Here is a 20,558-nt window from a genome sequence, read left to right as displayed (position 1 = left end):
CATGGTGTTTTGAGACTTTTTACTTTTACAGTGTAGTTGACATCGCAAGACGTCTTCTGTTTAAGAATGATGGAGGCCACTGTGCTCTTGGGGACCTTCAATGCTGCAGACATTTGTTGGTACCTTTCCCCAGATCTGTGCCTTGACACAATACTGTCTCAAAGCTCTGCAGACAATTCCTTCGACCTCATGGCTTGGTTTTTGCTCTGACATGCACTGTAAACTGTCGGACCTTATATAGACAGGTGTGTGCCTTCCAAAATCATGTCCAATAAATCGAATTTACCACAGGTGGACTCCACTCAAGTTGTAGGATGATGATCACTGAAAACAGTATGCACCTGAGCTCAATTTTGAGTCTCGTAGCAAAGGGTCTGAATACTTATGTATTTCTGTTTTGTAATATTATTAACTTTGCAAACATTCTAAAAACCTGTTTTTGCTTTGTCATTATGGGGTATTGTGTGTAGGTTGATAAGTAAAATGTTTTATTTAATCAATTTTAGAATAAGGCAGTAACGTAACAAAATGTGGAAAAAGTCTGGTGGTGTGAATACTTTCCGAATGCACTGTATGTATTATATGTATATACTGTATATTTATATTCCTGCTTCTGACATTGCTCGTACTGATAATTCTTAATTTCTTTATTTTGTCTGGATCATGCGTGTATTTTATAAATGTTGTATTATTATTGCTAGGTATTACTGCACTGTTGGAGCTAGAAACACAAGCATTTGGCTGAAACTGCGATAACATCATCTGCAAATCTGTGTACGCGACCAATAAACTTTGATTTGATTTGCCTCTCTCTGTCTTTCTATCTTTCTCTGGTTACACACACACACACACACACACAACCACACACACACACACACAACACCACACACACACACACACACACACACACACACACACACACACACACACACACACACACAAACACACACAGTATTAAGAGTATTAGACAGTCAGAGCTGCAGCAGATGTGATATGAGCAGCAGAGTCTGTCGAAATTGCAGTTTCATGTTTCATGTGAAAACTCCCTGCTGTTACAGCGAAGTGTGTGAACCATCATGTGAGCACAGATTATTGACCGGGGTGATAATTGTGTTTCTTACCCTGCTCTGAGAAAAATGCAGAAGAGAGAAAGGTGTGTGTGTGTGTGTGTGTGTATGCTGCGTTCCTCTGTCATCTCCCCGACACACGCCTGAACAGACTCCATCACCGTATATTCCTTAAACATTCTGTGCATTAAAACACGTGCATTGGGTTTACATTCAAACACCCTTCAAACACCAGATCTCAGCTCAGTTTTCAGGGTTTCATTACCCAATCGGGTGTTTTGAGACTTTCTACTTTTACAAGTGTAGTTGCCATCACAACATTTTTCTCTGTCATCTCTGCTTCTCTCATAGAGCAAAGACGTTTAGGGACCGGGGAGAAAATGCAATAATTTTTTGTTGTTTTTACATTTGGTGTATCAATCAGCCAGGTCACCAGTGATACAAGTCAGTATTTGACGTCCATCCATGTCTGAGGATGTCTTGCGATGACGTGTAAATCGTCCACTAGGGGCAACAGTGAGCGCTGTTACCTTCAAGTAGGTTTCGGTTTGCTAGAGTGTTGTGGAGTGGGATGGGCATAAGCATCTGCCTCTGGTGCCAAAGGTTGCATGTTTGAATCCAGCAATAGAAAGTTGTTTTTGCGCGATGTTTGTTTTAGCCTATCCCAATCCTTAACCCTTTACCTTATTAACCAATCTGAGTTTTATGCCATACCTTAAAAATTCAGAGTTAATACCTAAACACTTAAAAAGACTTCGAAATTTGATGTTTGAAAACATAGATGAAACATCTAATTCTGACTTGAGCTTGTTGGTATCAATTTACTGCAACAATACATTATTTCTACAGGAGTTAATGTTAAGACTATGTGAGAGGTTATAGACCTACAGTCATTGTCCAGATTTCAGTTCCATTTAACCCATCTGAATAGTAGGCTACAGTTCCCTTGACGTGTCATAGGGCTATTTGAAGTCTCCGTCTAGTGACTGTCGATTTTCATATAGTGCCTCACAAAAATCACACATAACATAGCCAACACTGCTATCATCCTCTTTTACCACTCACCAAATATTTCCCAAAAATACATTTTCTGGCCCCTCCCTACTCTTGATTTTAATTCTCCATTTTGCAGCATTTCTGTTATGGAATTCAACTCTGACATTGTACTTTTTGCCTCAGTGGAACAACGTTAACTTTTCTACCCGTTCCAAAAGCTTTAGGGGATTGGTGCGTAGGCTATTTGGCAGATGTAAAGTTAGGCCCTAAAGCTTAGGTCTATGCACTAATGCCAGACCTCAATGTAGCTATAGGCCTAGATGTAAATTGCACAAGAATTATACATTTATAGATTTTTTTCCTATACTATTTTTCTCTTATTCAACCCGACAGCCACCCGCCCGACCCCGCAGATATAACTGCGGGGACTGCAGGTTATGAGTCAACCACCGTATCACACACACACACAAACAACACACACACACACACACCACACACACACACACACACACACACACCACACACACAACACACACACACACACACACACACACACATCACACACACACCCAACTAATACACTCACACACCACCACAACACACATTACACAACACAACAAACTGTCACACACACACAAACACAGAACAAGACAGGTCAAACAAAATGCAGAGGGACCCAATCCGTTGTGCACAGATACACTCAAGACATACCAGACAGGGGTAAACGTATCACTCTTGAATGGATGGTTTGGTTTTCAATCAAGAATCTAATCTCAAGAGTGTGTGTGTGCGTGTGTGTGTGTGTGTGTGAACCCTTGGCTGAGGTCAAAATAGAGAAAGAGAGTAGATGATTAACCGTCTCTGTTATCATGGTTCTCTGATGCAGGAAGCGCCAAACTGATTATGCCCTAATCAGATATCTCCCTTCCTGATTAGCGCAGTGCTAAAAGGCCCTTCACTTTGGATGGGGAAGCTACCGCTAAAAGCCTTTACACAATGGCTTCAGCTCTTAATTGCACTATTACTTGCATTATATGTTTCTCAGGAGCCATGTTTTATTGACAGCCATGCTTAGAAATAAAGGAACAGGCAGGTTTCCCTTGGCACCATTCACTATACTCTACAATAATGTGAAATGGAAAACTTTGGCTGTTTTGTACCGAACAAATGAAGAATTTCTGTGTTGTATTCTGTTTAGTTTCCATTCTTTTTCCAACATATCTCATGGTCTGACTGCAGTGTTCGACTTTTGACCATAAACATAGACATTTTGACGGTTAAGTTTAGGCATTCATTCCAAATGGTTAAGATAAGGGTTCAAGTTTGGGGTAGGATTTAAACCAGGGTTTGGAACCGGTTCAGGGAACAGAGCCGAAAACTGGAAAATAACAAACTTTTTCAAGGAACAGAATCAGAGCCGGTAACGGAAGTGATCTATGCTGAACAGAATCCTTGTTTTAAAAGCATGGGAACTGGTTAATAACGTTATTTTACGATCTGGGCAAGAGGGAGGGAGGGAGGGAAAGAGAAAGAGATCGAAACATGACCTCAATGTTGAGGCTACGCTTACACCTGTGGTGTAAATCATTTCAGAATGGGTTTATCTTCAGCACACACACAAACACAGAAGAAGAAAAAAATGAAAGATATATCAGAGAGAAAATATGAAAGATTAAAAAGCAGATGTCTTGCAGTATTTATCACTTGATGCAGCCAAGGGTTTCTGGGAAAAATCCCCTTCCTGATCTCCTTGCCAGGGTTGTAGCTCTAGGGCGTAACCTCAATACTATGTGGATCACATGTCCTATTAATGATCTTTGGCAAGGCAAAGAGCAGTAACTGTGCTTATAAAAGCACAGCAAGGAAACGTATGAGGTATTTGACCTGTGAATGATTTTGAGGTTATATTTGAATCAACTGTGGATTTGAGGGATTGTTGAATATCCTTCTAAAGGCAGGGGTGGCCAACTCTCCTCCTGAAGAGGGGCTCGTTGAGGTGGATGAATCGGTTGAACACCACTCGCCTTTCTCTTCTGTATCTGCAGGCCTTGGCTCTCTTTCCCTATCCAACGTACAAAGTCTCTCAAACAGCCCTCACTTACTCTGACTGTTTAAAAAAATATATTTTTATTTAACTAGGCAAGTCAGTTTAGAACACATTTTTTTACAATGACGGCTACCTGAAAGCAAAGGCCTCCTGCGGGGACGGGGGCTGAGGCTCTAAAAATAAAAACACACATCCACACAAGAGAGACCACCACACATACATAAAAAGGACCTAAGACAACAACATAGCATGGCAGCAACACATGAAAGCACAGCATGGTAGCAACACACCATGACCACAACATGTAGCAACACAACATGGTAGTAACACAACATGGTTCAAACATTATTGGGCAGAGACAACAGCACAAAAGGCAGGAAGGTAGAGACAACATGACATCACGTGAAGAGCCACAACTGTCAGTGAGAGTGCCGTATTGAGTCTTTGAATGAAGAGATTGAGATAAAACGGTCCAGTTGAGTGTTGTGTTGCAGCTCGTTCCAGTCGCTAGCTGTTGCGAATGAAAAGAGGAGCGACCCAGCGATGTGGTGTGCTTTGGAACCTTTAACAGGAATTGTGATGGCAGAACGGGTGTTGTATGTGGAGGATGAGATTGCAGTAGATATCTCAGATAGGGGGAGTGAGGCCTAAGAGGGTTTTATAAAATGCATCAACCAGTGGGTCTTGCGTGGGTATACAGAGATGACCCATTTACAGAGGGAGTATAGAGATGCAGTGATGTGTCCTATAAGGGCATTGGTGGCAAATCTGATGGCCGAAAGTAAATAACATCTAGCCGCTCGAGAGCAACCTACCTGCCGATCTATAAATTACGTCTCCGTGATCTAGGATGGTCATCTAAATCAGGGACTGTGAGCCAGCTATGGCTTTGGTTGTTGTGTTATTAATGTTTAATATAGCATTTTCTTTAGAATTATATTTTGGTTAATATACTGCACATGTCGGAGTTGCTCCCAGCATGTTGTGGTATTGTGCTTCTCTCTCTCTCTCTTCTCTCTCTGGCATTATCAGCAGTGCTCTTTGTCCTTGTTGTTTTAGAGTCCGCTAGCTGTAGGTGCTGTGACGAGATGAGAGGTGAACGGGGTGACGAGAATCCATTGGAATGAGAGACTTGAGCAAACACACACACACACACACCTTGAGCAACAATTTAAGCATCTGTTTTAAGTAAAGTCGCACACTGAAGGGCAGGGATGTTGATTTGACAGTCGTGATGGTGGTGTTGTGTGTGTTGTGTGTGTGTGTGTGTGTGTGTGTGTGTGTGTGTGTGTGTGTGTGTGTTGTGTGTGTTGTGTGTGTGTGTGTGTGGGTGTGGTAGTGTGTGTGTGTGGTGGTGTGTGTTGTGTCGTGCTGTGTGGTGTGTGTTGTGCGCACGTGTCGGAGATAAACACAGGTAGGTTTCATCATGTATCTTGTTCTGGAGTCGGCTCTGCAAAGTGGTCACAAGCTGGCACAGTCATAAAATCAGACTTTAAACCTTAACCACACTGCTAACGTTAATGCCTAATCCTAACCTTAAATGTAGTTTTCATGACCTTTTGCAACATAGCCAATTTTGACTTTGCAGCTGGCCCATTTAGCAGGAATCGCTCAGTTCTGCCTCCAGGACAAGACTCATCTCAATAAACGTCAACCTGCATTAAAAACCTGGGTCAAGGAGCGAGTTCAGCTTAATCTCACCCCTATGCCGTCCACCCATTCTACTTTCTCCTCCCTCTCCTCCCTCTCTCACCAGATTTGTCACACCAGCAAAACAAAGGCCAGACGCACTCTTCATAAACTTCCAGATATTTTTTTGACTTCTCTTTTTTAATTGGCAGCTGCATCCAATCTTGTTTCCTTCAGGCCTGCATCTAATTAAYGTGAAACGTGATTAATTAAGCTCATCATAAAACAGAGAGGACCTGGAACTCTTATAGCCTTTATAGATAGAGGGAGGTAGAGAGAGAGAGAGCGAGAGTCTGCCCGCACTTATTGCCAATTGAGCCTGGCTGTGAATAAACTGTGTGTGTGTGCGCATGCGTGCGCGTTTGCGCATTCATACGTGTGCTCGTATTTGTGTTTATGAGAGTGAGATGACATCATATTTTAATTGTGCCCCCGACATTTCCGTGTCCAAACCTCTGCTTTGCTTGAATACAAACTGCACTGTTATGCCACTAAAGCGTTTTGTGATCGCATCATTCTAACCTTCTCCCTCCTCCTATCTTTCTCCTCATCTCTCCCTCCAGATGAGAGGATGCAGCAGGAAGCAGATGTGAGACTGAGCCCCACCTGAGCCCTCACCTCCCACCCCCGCCCCCACCCGGCCGTCCCATCATGCACATGCCGTTTCGAGGTCGTCTGAAGCTGCTGGTGGCATCTCTGACCGCCGTCATCCTGCTCACCTGGCTCTACCTGCTGGCTGGGAACCTGGAGAGTAAGTAGTACCTGCCTGTCGCCATGGTTGCATGACTGACCGGAACTACTTTTCCACTGAACTGCCTTAGGAAGGAATACGAAACACATGTATGCATGTACTGTAGCTACTTTAAAAACACGTTAAACAACGGTATACAGATGCCGTATCTTAATTTGAGCATCCTGTTGTTGCAGGAATTTGGAGATGCAAACTTGTAGTGCATTCAAGGTTTAAAAAGGCTTCTAAAGTTTGTAATTTCCATTTTGAAATGTCAGACTCAAAATAATGTTTACGACCTCAAATAACAATAACTGTAACGACCCTTTGTTTACAAACGTGTATATCGACTTTGCCACTTCAGCATGCTTATGTGGCACGGTTCATGTCATGCAGGCCTTACGGGCCAGAAGGTCGAGGGTTCACAAACCACCACAGACGAACTCTCATTGCCTGTTTCATTACGGCCCTTCTATACTTTAGCCATCGGGCGTCCGGCATCGCCATCAGCCATTGAGGAAATGCTTCCTTGAAATCAATGAAAGCTGCTTCACTGCCCGTGTTGCGCTCACGATGCGTCACGTCCAATGTCAGCGTCCAAGCTCAAGAATCACAGAGGTTCAATTCTCGATGGCTGACGCGAACGTTAATTCTATCTTGTGAATTGAAATGATGACAAATAAAGACGATTTTGGTTGCATATGGCCGCGAATATACACCACTGGTTATTTTAGTCAAGAAGCTACTACTACTAGCTAGCTAGTTACATTGACTAGCTAGGTTCAAAAGCAGCGTGTGAAATTAGGGGATTATTTGGTACAACCACTAGCAACAATTTAGTGAGTACTTGCAAAAAACTGGACCAAAGCTATTATACTTACGCATAATCGATGAATATGGTACAGTAGGCAAAATAGAATAAAGACTCTGCTCCTCTCTCAAAACAACAAACTCTGTGTAGCAGGTAAAACTTCACATTGACGTGACGTTGATGGCAAAGCAACACAATGCATATAGTGGAGCTGAAGAGTAACACTACGATCAGAGCCGGCTGCAGAAAATGATCAGCTAGGGGAAATTAGATTTTCATATAATTATAGAAAATATTTGCACAAAAAAAAGATAACGAACAGGTTTCTGTGCCAATGCACCCCGCAACCAATAAACAGAGCATACCGACTTCGGGCACTTCAATATCATGGTTTGCATTTTCAACACCACAATAAATAGATGCCAATCTCGACAAACATAAAATGCGTCCCTCCATACTGACCTAGTATCAAAGGATTGGCTTGACAATCACCGAATGTCATTCAACTTTTTGGTGTTTTATAACAGATGTCTCTTTCCGTTAATCAAATGTTTCTCTGCACAGTTTGGATGGATCTGAATGATTCAGTAAAAACAAATACATATACACACAGTACAGCAATTTTTCAACTTGACCGGGATTGCACAATAAAGTCAGACTTATTTCCATTGCGGTCCCTATTTTCTTGCATAGATACATAATGACATTTCATAGATAGAGACACATTACAGAGACACAGACAAAAAAATGCTCGCCTCTAGATGAGTATGAGGGGGGAGTTTAAGTACAATTCTTACAAGCTTATTTCGGCTTGGTCTGTAGCTTATTCTTTAGATGTTTGGCGCTGCTGGTGAAACACTGTACTAGCACACTTGCCAGAGTCTTTAGGGTGTCCCTATAGCGAGCTTTCCATCCAATTGGTGACAGATGTGAATATGAAAAAATCGGCATTAAAAGAATATTTTCCCATCAGAGTTGTGTTTCCATCAAATTGACTTGTTGCGTAAATACGTAGTCCACATAAAACTAACTTTTGCGGTTAGATTCCCATGTAGTGGAAAAAAAATACAAGGTAAATGAGTTTCCATGGCATTTAGTCCTACTGATGGTTTTGTCTCAAAAAAATGCATAGGTATGGTGAATATGCCCACTCAATATCAAGTCATTTTGAGGAGGCTGGAACTATATTATGCACAAACGTGCGCATGCCTACAGTAGACTTTTGAAGTAGCTCGGATTGGAGAGGAAGCAGAGTGTGTGTTAAGCTTTCCTGAATAGCTGGGCCTGCCGAGAGCATACAGTTGTATATGGCCACATTATTATTGGACGACTTGGGAGAATGATTATCTGCAACAGACAGCGCATCTCAGTATCAGAAGTAAAAATACAGCCAGACTGGTGCGCTACTGTGCAGATAAACCCACAACTGATCCAAATGGAATGAAACATTAAAATCACAGGGCTTTTACGTCATTATTCAAAGGACATTTTCACTGCAGCCTAGAGTAGAATTTTGTATTGCCCCTATACAAGATCATGTCTTCAATGTTATTTTATGCACAATGATGCACCTGGCTTCTCGACTGCCTATCAGCTATTCCTATTTGTTCTTGTGGATTTATATTGAAAATGTATGCAGCTTTGAATGCTTTTATGTGAGGCATGATTGCCAGTTAGCCTCTTGCAGACCTTGACAAACGGTGCACCTACCACTGTTGTCACTATGAATGGTGGATAGAGGGCAGGATAGACTGGTAGACTACATTGAGTACACCAAACATTAGGAATACTTTCCTAATATTGAGCTACCTGCTGTCCAGGCTCTGTCGCAGCCGGCCGCGATCGGGAGACTCATGGGGCGGCGCACAATTGGCCCAGCGTTGTCCGGGTTAGGGGAGGGTTTGGCCAGCAGGGATGTCCTTGTCCCAACGCGCACTAGCGACTCCTGTGGAGGGCTGGGCGCAGTGCATGGTGACACAGTCGCCAGGTGTATGGTGTTTCCTCCCGACACATTGGTGCGGCTGGCTTCCGGGTTAAGTAGGCATTGGGTCAAGAAGCAGTGCGGCTTGGCTGGGTTATGTTTCGGAGGACGCACGGCTCTCGACCTTCACCTCTCCTGAGTCCGTATGGGAGTTGCAGCAATGAGACAAGACTGTAATTACCAACTGGATACCACAAAATTGGGGAGAAAAAGGGGTAAAAAATATATATATATAGTTATTTGAGATGTGGCCTACATCTCTCTTCACATAGAAACTGTAATCTCCATGAACCACTATCGATCGAACTGAGCCCTCCCCCCCGTTTTGCCCTCAGAACAGCCTCATTTCGTCAGGGCATGGACTTTACAAGGTGTTGAAAGTGTTCTACAGGGATGCTGGCCCATGTTGACTCCAATGCTTCCCACAGTTGTGTCAAGATGGCTGGATGTCCTTTGGGTGGTGGACCATACTTGATACACTCGGGAAACTGTTGAGTCTGAAAAACAAAGCAGCGTCGCAGTTCTTGACCCAAAACGGTGCGCCTGTCACCCGTTCAAAGGCACTTAAATCTATTGTTTTGTCCATTCACCCTCTGAATGGCACACATACCCATTCCATGTCTCAATAGTCTCAAGGTTTAAAAATACTTTAATCTGTCTCCTACCCTTCATCTATACTGATTGAAGTGGATTTCACATGTGACATCAAGAAGGGATCATAGATTTCACCTGGATTCACCTGGTCAGTCGATGTCATGGAAAGAGTACGTGTTAATGAAAGAGTACGTGTTAATGTTTTGTATAATCAGTGTATATTGACCTGTGGTATAGTAAAAGTTAGCATGCAGAAAAGCGTTGTGCATAAGGGAAGTACCAAAACAACTTGATATACAGTGCCTGGAAAGTATTTAGACCCCTTGACTTTTTCCATATTTTGTTACGTTGTAGCCTTATTCTAAAATTGATTAAATGAAACAATTTCCTCAGCAATCTACACGCGATACCCCATAATGACAAAGCAAAAAAACGTTTTATTATTTACATTTTTGCAAATGTATTTAAAACAAAAAACGGAAATACCTTATTTACATAAGTATTCAGACCCTTTGCTATACGACTCGAAATTGAGCTAAGGTGCATCCTGTTTCCATTGATCATCCTTGAGATGTTTTTACAACTTGATTGGAGTCCACCTGTGGTAAATTAAATTGACAAACATGATTTGAAAAGGCACACACCTGTCTTTATAAGGTCCCACTGTTGACAGTGCATGTCAGAGCAAAAACCTAGCCATGAGGTTGAAGGAATTTTCCGTAGAGCTCCGAGACATGATTGGGTCGAGGCACAGATCTGGGGAAGGGTACCAAAACATTTCTGCAGCATTGAAGGTCCCCAAGAACACAGCGGCCTCCATCATTCTTAAATGGAAGGAGTTTGGAACCACCAAGACTCTTCTTAGAGCTGGCCGCCCAGCCAAACTGAGCATTCGGGGGAGAAAGTCCTTGGACAGGGAGGTGACTAAGACCCTATGGTCACTCTGACTGAGCTCTAGAGTTCCTCTGTGGAGATGGGAGAATGCACCAATTAGGCCTTTATGGTACAGTGGCCAGACAGAAGCCACTCCTCAGTAAAAGGCACATGACAGCCCGCTTGGAGTTTGCCAAAAGGCACCTCAGACCATGAAAAACAAGATTCTCTTGTCTGATGAAGCCAACATTGAACTCTTGTCACGTCCTTCAGGAAACCTGGCACCATCCCTATGGTGAAGCATGGTGGTGGCAGCATCATGCTGTTGGGATGTTTTTCAGCGGCAGGGACTGGGAGACTAGTCAGGATCGAGGCAAAGATGAACGGAGCCAAGTACAGAGAGATCTCAGACTGGGGCGAAGTTTCACCTTCCAACAGGACAATGACCCTAAGCACACAGCTAAGACAATGCAGGAGTGGCTTCGGGACAAGTCTCTGAATGTCCTTGAGTGGCCCAGCCAGAGCTCGGACTTGAACCCGATCAAACCTCTCTAGGGAGACCTGAAAATATCTGTGCATTGACACTCCCCATCCAACCTGACAGAGCTTGAGAGGATCTGTAGAGAAGAACGGGAGAAACTCCCCAAATAAAGGTGTTCCAAGCTTGTAGCGTCATACCCAAGAAGACTCGAGGCTGTAATCGCTGCCAAAGGTGTTTCAACAAAGTACTGAGTAAAGGGTCTGTATACAGATGTAAATGTGATATTTCATTTTTTTTTTATTGCTTAGTCATTATGGGGTATTGTGTGTAGGTAGATTGATGAGGGGGAAAAACTATGTAATACCTTTTAGAAAAAGGCTGTAACTTAACAAAATGTGGAAAAAGTCAAGCGGTCTGAATACCTTCCGAAGGCACTGTAGGGGAGGCGCATGCAAACAGATGTGGAAATGTGGCTAGGATAGAATCAATTATATAATAAATCCTGCAAAGGGCGAATGTAAACCAGGACCAAAACACACTACCCTCCCCTGTGCCCAATAAAATAAAATAAAAAACCCTTCCCAATTTCGATATGTCCCTAAAAATTCACCTTTCTTCTTGCTGCAGTATTATAATCTTTCTGTGTGAAACTGGCTCAAATTAAGATACGGCATCTGTACTAATAATCTTGTAGGCTGAGATTCAAGATTCCGAGATGTCTTTGTCGGAGAATGTGGTTAAGTATCCTGTTGTAAACAAAAACGATTGACCCTGGACGTGCTGTCATACACTCCTAAAACCAATTTATGAAGCGCGCCAAAATTCAGAAGGGCACACACATGCATGCAAATCCTCTCTCACACATACTGTACCTAAGATGACTGATGGGGTGTTATAGAGCAGTCTGTTCACTTCAGCTCTACGGAATAGCCGTAGGAAGCAGTGAATTGCTGTGTACACACGAGAGGACAAGGCTGTCCTTGTACAGTATCTGTGTCAGTATTAGGTCTATTTTTCTCTCTCACCCACTTTCCTCTGAGCGACCAGGAACAGGGTGTGAACATTCCCAGAGTGCCACATTTCAGCTGTGTCAGCTTCGTGTGATATACAACTCTAGAAATGAAAGATTTTATTCAACCCTAATCTTAATTCCCCTCTATCCCATCRTRGCCTCCCCCTCCCCCCTTTCCAGATGGGCGTTCTCTACTCCTGTCCCCCTGTTTGTCAGAGACCCCCGAGGCACGGGTTCTAGAGCGGGCGGTTCTAGAGTCACGGGTGCGCGAGATGGAGGAGGAGAACCGGCAGATCCGCCTGCAGCTCAGCCAATTGCAGGGCACGGCCGGCCAGCCCGCCGACGGTGGTAACTACGGCAACGCGGCGTGGGGGGCGTCAGCTGACACTGGGCCCGAGGATGTGGAGAACACGGCGGAGGAGAGAGCCAATCACACAGAGTGTCCCCGTTCGCCCACCGTACTGAAGTGTGAGGTGAGCCAGGATCAAATACTCCTTTTAGCGCAGCTCTGTGTTTTACCTGCGTTCGTTTAGCTTCACTGTTTGGTCATTGGTGTTAAGTTGATATGTCAAATCTACTGCCATTGGTGTTGATGTGTTTTTGGATAAAATCACATAGACACAGTTAAATAATATGGCTGTAGTGCTAAAATCACAACAGTGTTGATGGCATGGCTTCTCCCTTTTCTGCGCAGCTGATCCATGTAGCGTGCGTGTGCGCCGGTCACAACGCCAGCAGAGATGTGGTCACCCTGGTCAAGTCCATCCTGTTCCACAGGTAACACAACAGAGCTTCACATACAACTACACCTGCTGCTTATAGCCACAGCTACACCTAATATGGCAACAGTAGAACAACCGTAGTTGTTTGTTCGACTCGATGAATCCGGAGCAAATGAGGATGAAGTCCATTCGAGGGCCACTTATACAAATGAGAATAATTTATTCATTCATTATTGGACGTTTAGGAAATGTTAGACATTTCCTGATCAGAGAGATTAAGCACTTGAGTAGCTCTTGGCATATGTTTCTCTTTCTCTCTTTCTCTTTCTCTTTCTCTTTCTCTCTCTCTCTCTCTCTCTCTTGCTCTCTCAGGAAAAACCCTCTCCATTTCCACTTCATCACAGACGCAGTAGCCAATCAGATCCTGAGTTCTCTGTTCCAGTCCTGGATGGTTCCGTCTGTACAAGTTAGCTTCTACGACGCAGATGAACTCAAGGTAAATGACAACGATGGTCCTCAGGAGCCTGAGTGTCTGCTCTACCTTTTAAATCAGTGTTTAGGAAAACAATGGTGTGCACTCTGTGAGCAACCATTGACATAAAAGGGGAATTCCACCCCTTTCCAATCAATCAGTTGGCAGGAGAAAGAGAAATCCAGTAGACACTTCACAAGGACTGGAGACCATACATGCTCTCATTCAATTTTCCTTGTTCTACATGCTCTTTACTCCCTCCTTCTCTTTCCTTTCCCTACTCTTACAACAGTGAGGTGTCGCCTCAGTCCTTCTACTCCTCTGGCCTCTCCGCTCAGTCACTGTGTGTCTGTGTAAATCGGAAAAATGGTGCGTGTGTGTGTTGGAGGGGGTGTATGTATGCATGTACCGTGTCTTTGTGTGTGGTATGTGTGTGTTGCGTGCATGTACTGTTGGTGGGTGGATGTGTGCGTCTAGCTTTGGCTCCTTGCTATTGACAAAGGGTTCAGAAAGCAACATGTCGTTGCTCAACTCGCGTAGCAACCTGCCTCGACCTGTAATATGGCTTGGTTCCGTCTCTGTCCCCATCATCAAATTCTCTCTCATCCTCCATAAGCTTAGCAGGAACAAAACCTCCTTGTGCTCTCAAACGTCTCAACCTGCTCACCGTTTTCATGAACTCAGTTCAAACAGAGACGGAAACAACTGCATCTTCGGAGCTGATTATATTTGCACATGATTCACTACTGCAGATCCCGTTCTGTAGAATCAAGAGGGATGAATAGATGATCAGACATGGTTGCCCAGATGCATGCCAAGAGTGATGCAGGTTTCGGTATTCATTTGGGTATCCTGGGCATAAAAAAGAGATTATATTTTTTAAAGATTGATGCTATTGAGTAAACGGTAGTAATGCTCCAATTGGTTCACCTCTGCTTTAAAGGGACTTTTATACCAAAGGGATCTTAGGAAACGGATGGGTGTCTGAGCAAGTTAGCTATTTAAAGGAAGGAGAATACCCTTACACACCTGACAAAGATCCACAGTGGTGTTGCTTCTAATTACACCATTTTTTTCATACCTTGCAACTTTATGTTCCCTTTCTTTTTTTAAATCAATATTTGTGACGTCTGAAGTGGTTCAACCTCCCTCTTGCTTTCTCTCTCCATCCCCCCACCTTCTCTTCTCTTCCAGTCTGAGGTGTCATGGATACCTAACAAGCACTACTCGGGTATCTACGGCCTGATGAAGCTGACCCTAACCAAAGCGTTGCCCTCTGACCTCACAAAGGTCATCGTCCTGGATACGGACATCACCTTCGCCACCGACATCGCTGAGCTCTGGGCCATCTTCAGGAAGTTCACTGGTACCACCTTTGACCTTGATAAACATTTCTGGTTGATTGATTGAATAATGAATACATTGGTTGAGTGATAAAGCAAATTAGTGAATTGTACCTTTTTTTATGCTATAAAGCAAAAATCCCTTGAGGGCAAAAATGCCTAGAGAACAAACATTTCATTTGATAAACTAGTAGTTGAAAAGCTGTCTATATGCTGAAGAATACACCTCATTACCAATGATAATCCGCATTTTAAAATCCGGATGAATGATGATTGGTGATGCTGTGATTGCAGACAAGCAGGTGATAGGTCTGGTGGAGAACCAGAGTGACTGGTACCTGGGGAACCTGTGGAAGAACCACAAACCCTGGCCCGCCCTGGGACGAGGCTTCAACACTGGGGTCATCCTGCTCTACCTGGAGAGGCTGCGACGGATTGGCTGGGAGCAGATGTGAGGCTGGACCGCCGAGAAGAGAGCTAATGGAGCAATGCTCAGTACCTCGCTGGCTGACCAGGGTCTGTTTATTTACTTTTATTCTAGTCTATTATTTTTTTCAGAATTATTAATACTCTTTAGATCTTTTTCTTAACTATTTAATTAGCATTGTCAATAGATGCAATTTTCTTGAACGGATGGTCAGAGGGCGGAACATATTGCAAATAATTTGTAAGACTGCAAATTTGACTGCAAGAAGCCCAAACAGATATATGTTGATTAAACATAATCATTTCAAAACCTTCTCACATTGTTATTCAATCAGTGCTCTCGATTATGCGTGGAAATAATTTGGATATAAAAATAATCAAAATCACTTGAAGCTGATGTTCCTGACTGTTTTTACAGTCCTTCTATGTCATACAATTATAAAATAAAAAATAAATATATATACAGTTGAAGTCAGAATTTACATAACTCTTAGCCAAATATATTTAAACTCAGTTTTTCACAATTCCTGACATTTATCCTAGTAAACTTCCCTGTTTTAGTTCAGTTTAAGGATTACACTTTATTTTAAGAATGTGAAATGTCAAATAATTGTAGAGGATGAAGATTATTTCAGCTTTTATTTCTTTCATCACATTGCCCGATGGGTCAGAAGTTACATACACTCAATTAGTATTTGGAGCATTGTCTTAAATTGTTTAACTGGGTCAAACATTTTTGGGTAGCCTTCCACAAGTTCCACATATAGTGGGGTACATTTTGGCCCATTCCTCCTGACAGAGTCTGGGTGGTAACTGAGTCAGGTTTGTAAGCCTCCTTGTCGCACACGCTTTTCCAGTTTCTGCCACACATTTTCTATGGGATTTGAGGGTCAGGGCTTTGTGATGCAACTCAACTACCTAATTTGTTGTCCTTAAAGCCATTTTTGCACAACATTTGGAATATACTTGGGTATTGTCATTTGGAACACCATTTTGCGACCAAAGCTTTAACTTCCTGACTGATGTCTTGAGATGTGCGCTTCATATATCCACATACTTTTTCCTCTCTTCATGGATGCCATCTATTTATAAGTGCACCAGTCCCTCCTGCAGAGAGCACCCTCAACATGATGGCTTGCCACCACTGTGCTTCCGGTTGGGGATGGTGATTCTTGGCTTGCAAGCCCCCTTTTTCCTCCAAACTAAATGATATGGGTCATTTATGGCCCAAACGAGTTCTATTTTTGTTTCATCAGACCAGAGGACATTTCTCCAAAAAGTACGATCTTTGTCCCCATGTGCAGTTGCAAACCGTAGTCTGGCTTTTTTATGGCAGTTTTGGAGCAGTGGCTTCTTCCTTGCTGAGCGGCATTTCAGGTTATGTCGATATAGGACTCGTTTTACTGTGGATATAGATACTTTTGTACCTGTTTCCTCCAGCATCTTCACAAAGTCCTTTGCTGTTGTTCTGGGATTGATTTGCACTTTTCGCACCAAAGTACATTCGTTTCTAGGAGACAGAACGCATCTCTTTCCTGAGCGGTATGACAGCTGCGTGGTCCCATGGTGTTTATACTTGCGTACTATTGTTTGTACAGATGAACGTGGCACCTTCAGGTGTTTGCAAATTGCTCCCAAGGATGAACCAGACTTGTGGAGGTCTACAATTTTCTGAGGTCTTGGCTGATTTCTTTTGATTTTCCCATGATGTCAAGCAAAGAGGAAATGAGTTTGAAAGTAGGCCTTGAAATACATCCACAGGTACACCTCCGACTCAAATTATGTAAATTAGCCTATCAGAAGCCTCTAAAGCCATGACATAATTTTGGGGAATTTTCCAAGCTGTTTAAAGGCACAGTCAACTTATTGTATGTATACTTCTGACCCACTGGAATTGTGATACAGTGAATTATACGCCAAATAATCTGTCTGTAAACAAATGTTGGAAAAATTACTTGTGTCATGCACAAAGTAGATGTCCTAACCGACTTGCCAAAACTATAGTTTGTTAACGAGACATTTTTGGAGTGGTTGAAAAACGAGTTTTAATGACTCCAACCTAAGTGTATGTAAACTTCCGACTTCAACTGTATATAAAAATGTTGGGGTACAAATAAAACCACCCTCGGCCAAAATTCGACCCACGGGCCGCCAGTTGGGGACCCTGATATAGGGTAATCTTGTGCCTCAAAGCATACTGTGTATGAGGCAAATGGTAATGTAAGTGTGGAAGACATCTCTAATGAACATTTGGCGCATGTGAAAATGTGAATGTTTACGATTGTGTGCCAGAGTTCTATATGATCTTAATGTCAAAATGAGTGTGTATAATACACTCTTAGAAAAAAAAGGTGCAATGTTGAACCTAAAAGGGTTCTTCGGCTGTCCCCATAGGAGAACCCTTTGAATAACCCTTTTTGGTTCTTGGTAGAACCCTTTTGAGTTCCATGTAGAACCCTTAACACAGAGGGTTCTACATTGCATCCAAAAGAGTAAACATGGGACTAAAAAAGTGTATCCCATGGGGACACCGAAGAACCCTTTTGGAACCCTTTTTTCAAGGAGGGTATTACACAGGTGTTTAATGTGATCTTGTGTGCAGGACATCTTTAATGCGTTCATTAAGCAGAACCCAGTCCTAGTGCATCAGCTGCCCTGCTTCTGGAACGTTCAGCTGTCTGACCACACACGCTCCGAACAGTGCTACACAGAGGTGTCTGACCTCAAGGTAGGGCTATGCAGTGAAATACACACACACACACACAAGCACACACACACACACACTCAATATAGCAAAATCCCTCACTTATTTCCGAATGAATGTACCGCGTCTAGTCATATGGCTACAGGTCACCATGGTGACATGTTTATGTCCCGTGTCAGGTGATCCACTGGAACTCTCCTAAGAAGCTCCGCGTGAAGAACAAGCATGTGGAGTTCTTCAGGAACCTCTACCTAACCTTCCTGGAGTACGATGGGAACCTACTGAGACGAGAGCTGTTTGGCTGCCCCAGCCGTGCCACCTCAGAGAGTGTACAGGTGAGTAAAACGTTACCGTAACGTTAACCCTAATTATGTGATCAATCAAAACAAATCAAGTCACAGTTTATTTGTCACATTGGCCAAATACAACAGCTGTAGACCTTACAGCGAAATGCTTACTTACAAGCCCTTCAACCAACAATGGAGTTTTAAGAAAATACCTTCAAAAAAGTAAGAGATAAGAATAACAAATAATTAAGAGCAGCAGTAAATAACAATAGCGGGGCTATATACAGGGGGTACCGGTACAGAGTCAATGTGCTGGGGCACCAGTGTCGAGGTAATTGAGGTATTACAGTATGTGCATGTAGGTAGAGTTATTAAAGTGACAATGCATAGATAACAACAGAGAATAGCAGCAGCGAAGAATGGGGGGGTGGCAATGCAAATAGTCTTGGTAGCCATTTGATTAGCTGTTCAAGAGTCTTATGGCTTGGGGGTAGAAGCTGTTTAGAAGCCTCTTGGACCTAGACTTGGCTCTCCGGTACCACTTGCCGTGCGGTAGCAGAGAGAACAGTCTATGACTAGGGTGGCTGGAGTCTTTGACATTTTTTAGGGCCTTCCTCTGACACCGCCTGGTATAGAAGTCCTGGATGGCAGGAAGCTTGGCCCCAGTGATGTACTGGGCCGTACGCACTACCCTCTGTCGTGCCTTGTGGTTGGAGGCCGAGCAGTTGCCGTACCAGGCAGTGATGCAGCCCGTCAGGATGCTCTCGATGGTGCAGTTGTAAATCCTTTTGAGGACCTGAGGACCCATGCCAAATATTTTAAGTCCCCTGAGGGGGAATAGGTTTTGTCGTGCCCTCTTCATGACTGTTTTGTTGTGCTTGGACCATGTACGTTTGTTGGTGAGGTGGACGCCAAGGAACTTGAAGCTCTCAACCTGCTCCACTACAGCCCCGTCGATGAGAATGGAGGCATGCTCGGTCCTCCTTTTCCTGTAGTCCACAATCATCTCCTTTGTCTTGATCACGTTGAGGGAGAGGTTGTTGTCCTGGCACCACAAGGCAAGGTCTCTGAACTCCTCCCTATAGGCTGTCTCATTGTTGTCGATGATCAGGCCTACCACTGTTGTGTCATCGGCAAATTTAATGATGGTGGTGGAGTTGGCTGTGCCTGGCCGTGCAGTCATGAGTGATCAGGGAGTACAGGAGGGGCCTGAGCACGCACCCCTGAGGGGGCCCCCGTGTTGAGGATCAGCGTGGTGGATGCGTTGTTACATACCCTTACCACCTGTGAGCGGCCCGTCAGGAAGTCCAGGATCCAGTTGCAGAGGGAGGTGTTTAGTCCCAGTGTCCTTAGCTTAGTGATGAACTTTAAGGGCACTATGGTGTTGAACGCTGAGCTGTAGTCAATGAATTGCATTCTCACATAGGTGTTCCTTTTGTCCAGGTGGGAAAGGGCAGTGTGGAGTGCAATAGAGATTCATCTGTGGATCTGTTGGGGCGGTATGCAAATGGGAGTGGGATACTGGTGTTGATGTGAGCCATGACCAGTCTTTCAAAGCATTATCTACAGACGTGAGCGCTACGGGTTGGTAGTCATTTAGGGCAGGTTACCTTAGTGTTCTTGGGCACAGGGACTATGGTGGTCTACTTGAAACATGTTGGTATTACAGACTCAGACAGGGAGAGTTTGAAAATGTCAGTGAAGACACTTGCCAGTTAGCCAGCGCATGCTCGGAGTACACGTACACGTCCTGGTAATCCGTCTGGCCCTGCGGCCTTGTGAATGTTGACCTGTTTAAAGGTCTTCGGGTGCGGAGAGCGTGATCACACAGTCGTCCGGAACAGCTGATGCTCTCATGCATGTTTCAATGTTACTTGCCTCGAAGCGAGCATAGAAGTTATTTAGCTCGTCTGGTAGGCTCGTGTCACTGGGCTGCTCTCGGCTGTGCTTCCCTTTGTAGTCTGTAATAGTTTGCAAGCCCTGCCACATCCGACGAGCGTTGGAGCAAGTTTAATATGATTCGAACTTAGTCCTGTATTGATGCTTTGCCTTTTTGATGGTTCATCGGAGGGCATAGGGGGATTTCTTATAAGCTTCCGGGTTAGAGTCCCGCTCCTTGAAAGCAGCAACTCTACCCTTTCGCCCAGTGCAAATGTTACCTGTAATCCATGGCTTCTGGTTGGGGTGTGTATGTACAGTCACTGTGGGGACGACTTCCTCAATGCACTTATTGATAAAGCCTGTGACTGATGTGGTGTACTCCTCAATGCCATCGGAAGAATCACGGAACATATTCCGTTGTGTGCTAGCAAAACAGTCCTGT

General features: G+C 43.8%; 1 protein-coding gene across 1 annotated transcript in view; it reads left to right on the top strand.

The window, feature by feature from the left end:
• Positions 1 to 20,558, top strand: part of LOC112080481 (xylosyl- and glucuronyltransferase LARGE2s-like) — a 104,098-nt gene that overhangs the window by 68,988 nt on the left and 14,552 nt on the right. The window contains 8 exon segments of the mRNA XM_070442605.1: positions 6,363 to 6,550; positions 12,462 to 12,754; positions 12,976 to 13,058; positions 13,376 to 13,499; positions 14,670 to 14,841; positions 15,113 to 15,330; positions 17,844 to 17,972; positions 18,128 to 18,283. Coding sequence (XP_070298706.1) covers positions 6,451 to 6,550; positions 12,462 to 12,754; positions 12,976 to 13,058; positions 13,376 to 13,499; positions 14,670 to 14,841; positions 15,113 to 15,330; positions 17,844 to 17,972; positions 18,128 to 18,283 — 1,275 coding nt within the window. The 5' untranslated portion in view covers positions 6,363 to 6,450.

Source organism: Salvelinus sp. IW2-2015, unplaced genomic scaffold (assembly GCF_002910315.2).
Source record: "Salvelinus sp. IW2-2015 unplaced genomic scaffold, ASM291031v2 Un_scaffold16331, whole genome shotgun sequence".
In the NCBI taxonomy this organism is placed as follows: domain Eukaryota; kingdom Metazoa; phylum Chordata; class Actinopteri; order Salmoniformes; family Salmonidae; genus Salvelinus; species Salvelinus sp. IW2-2015.
The sequence above is the reverse complement of the archived record's forward strand: the minus strand, read 5'-3'. Positions and strand labels throughout refer to the sequence as shown.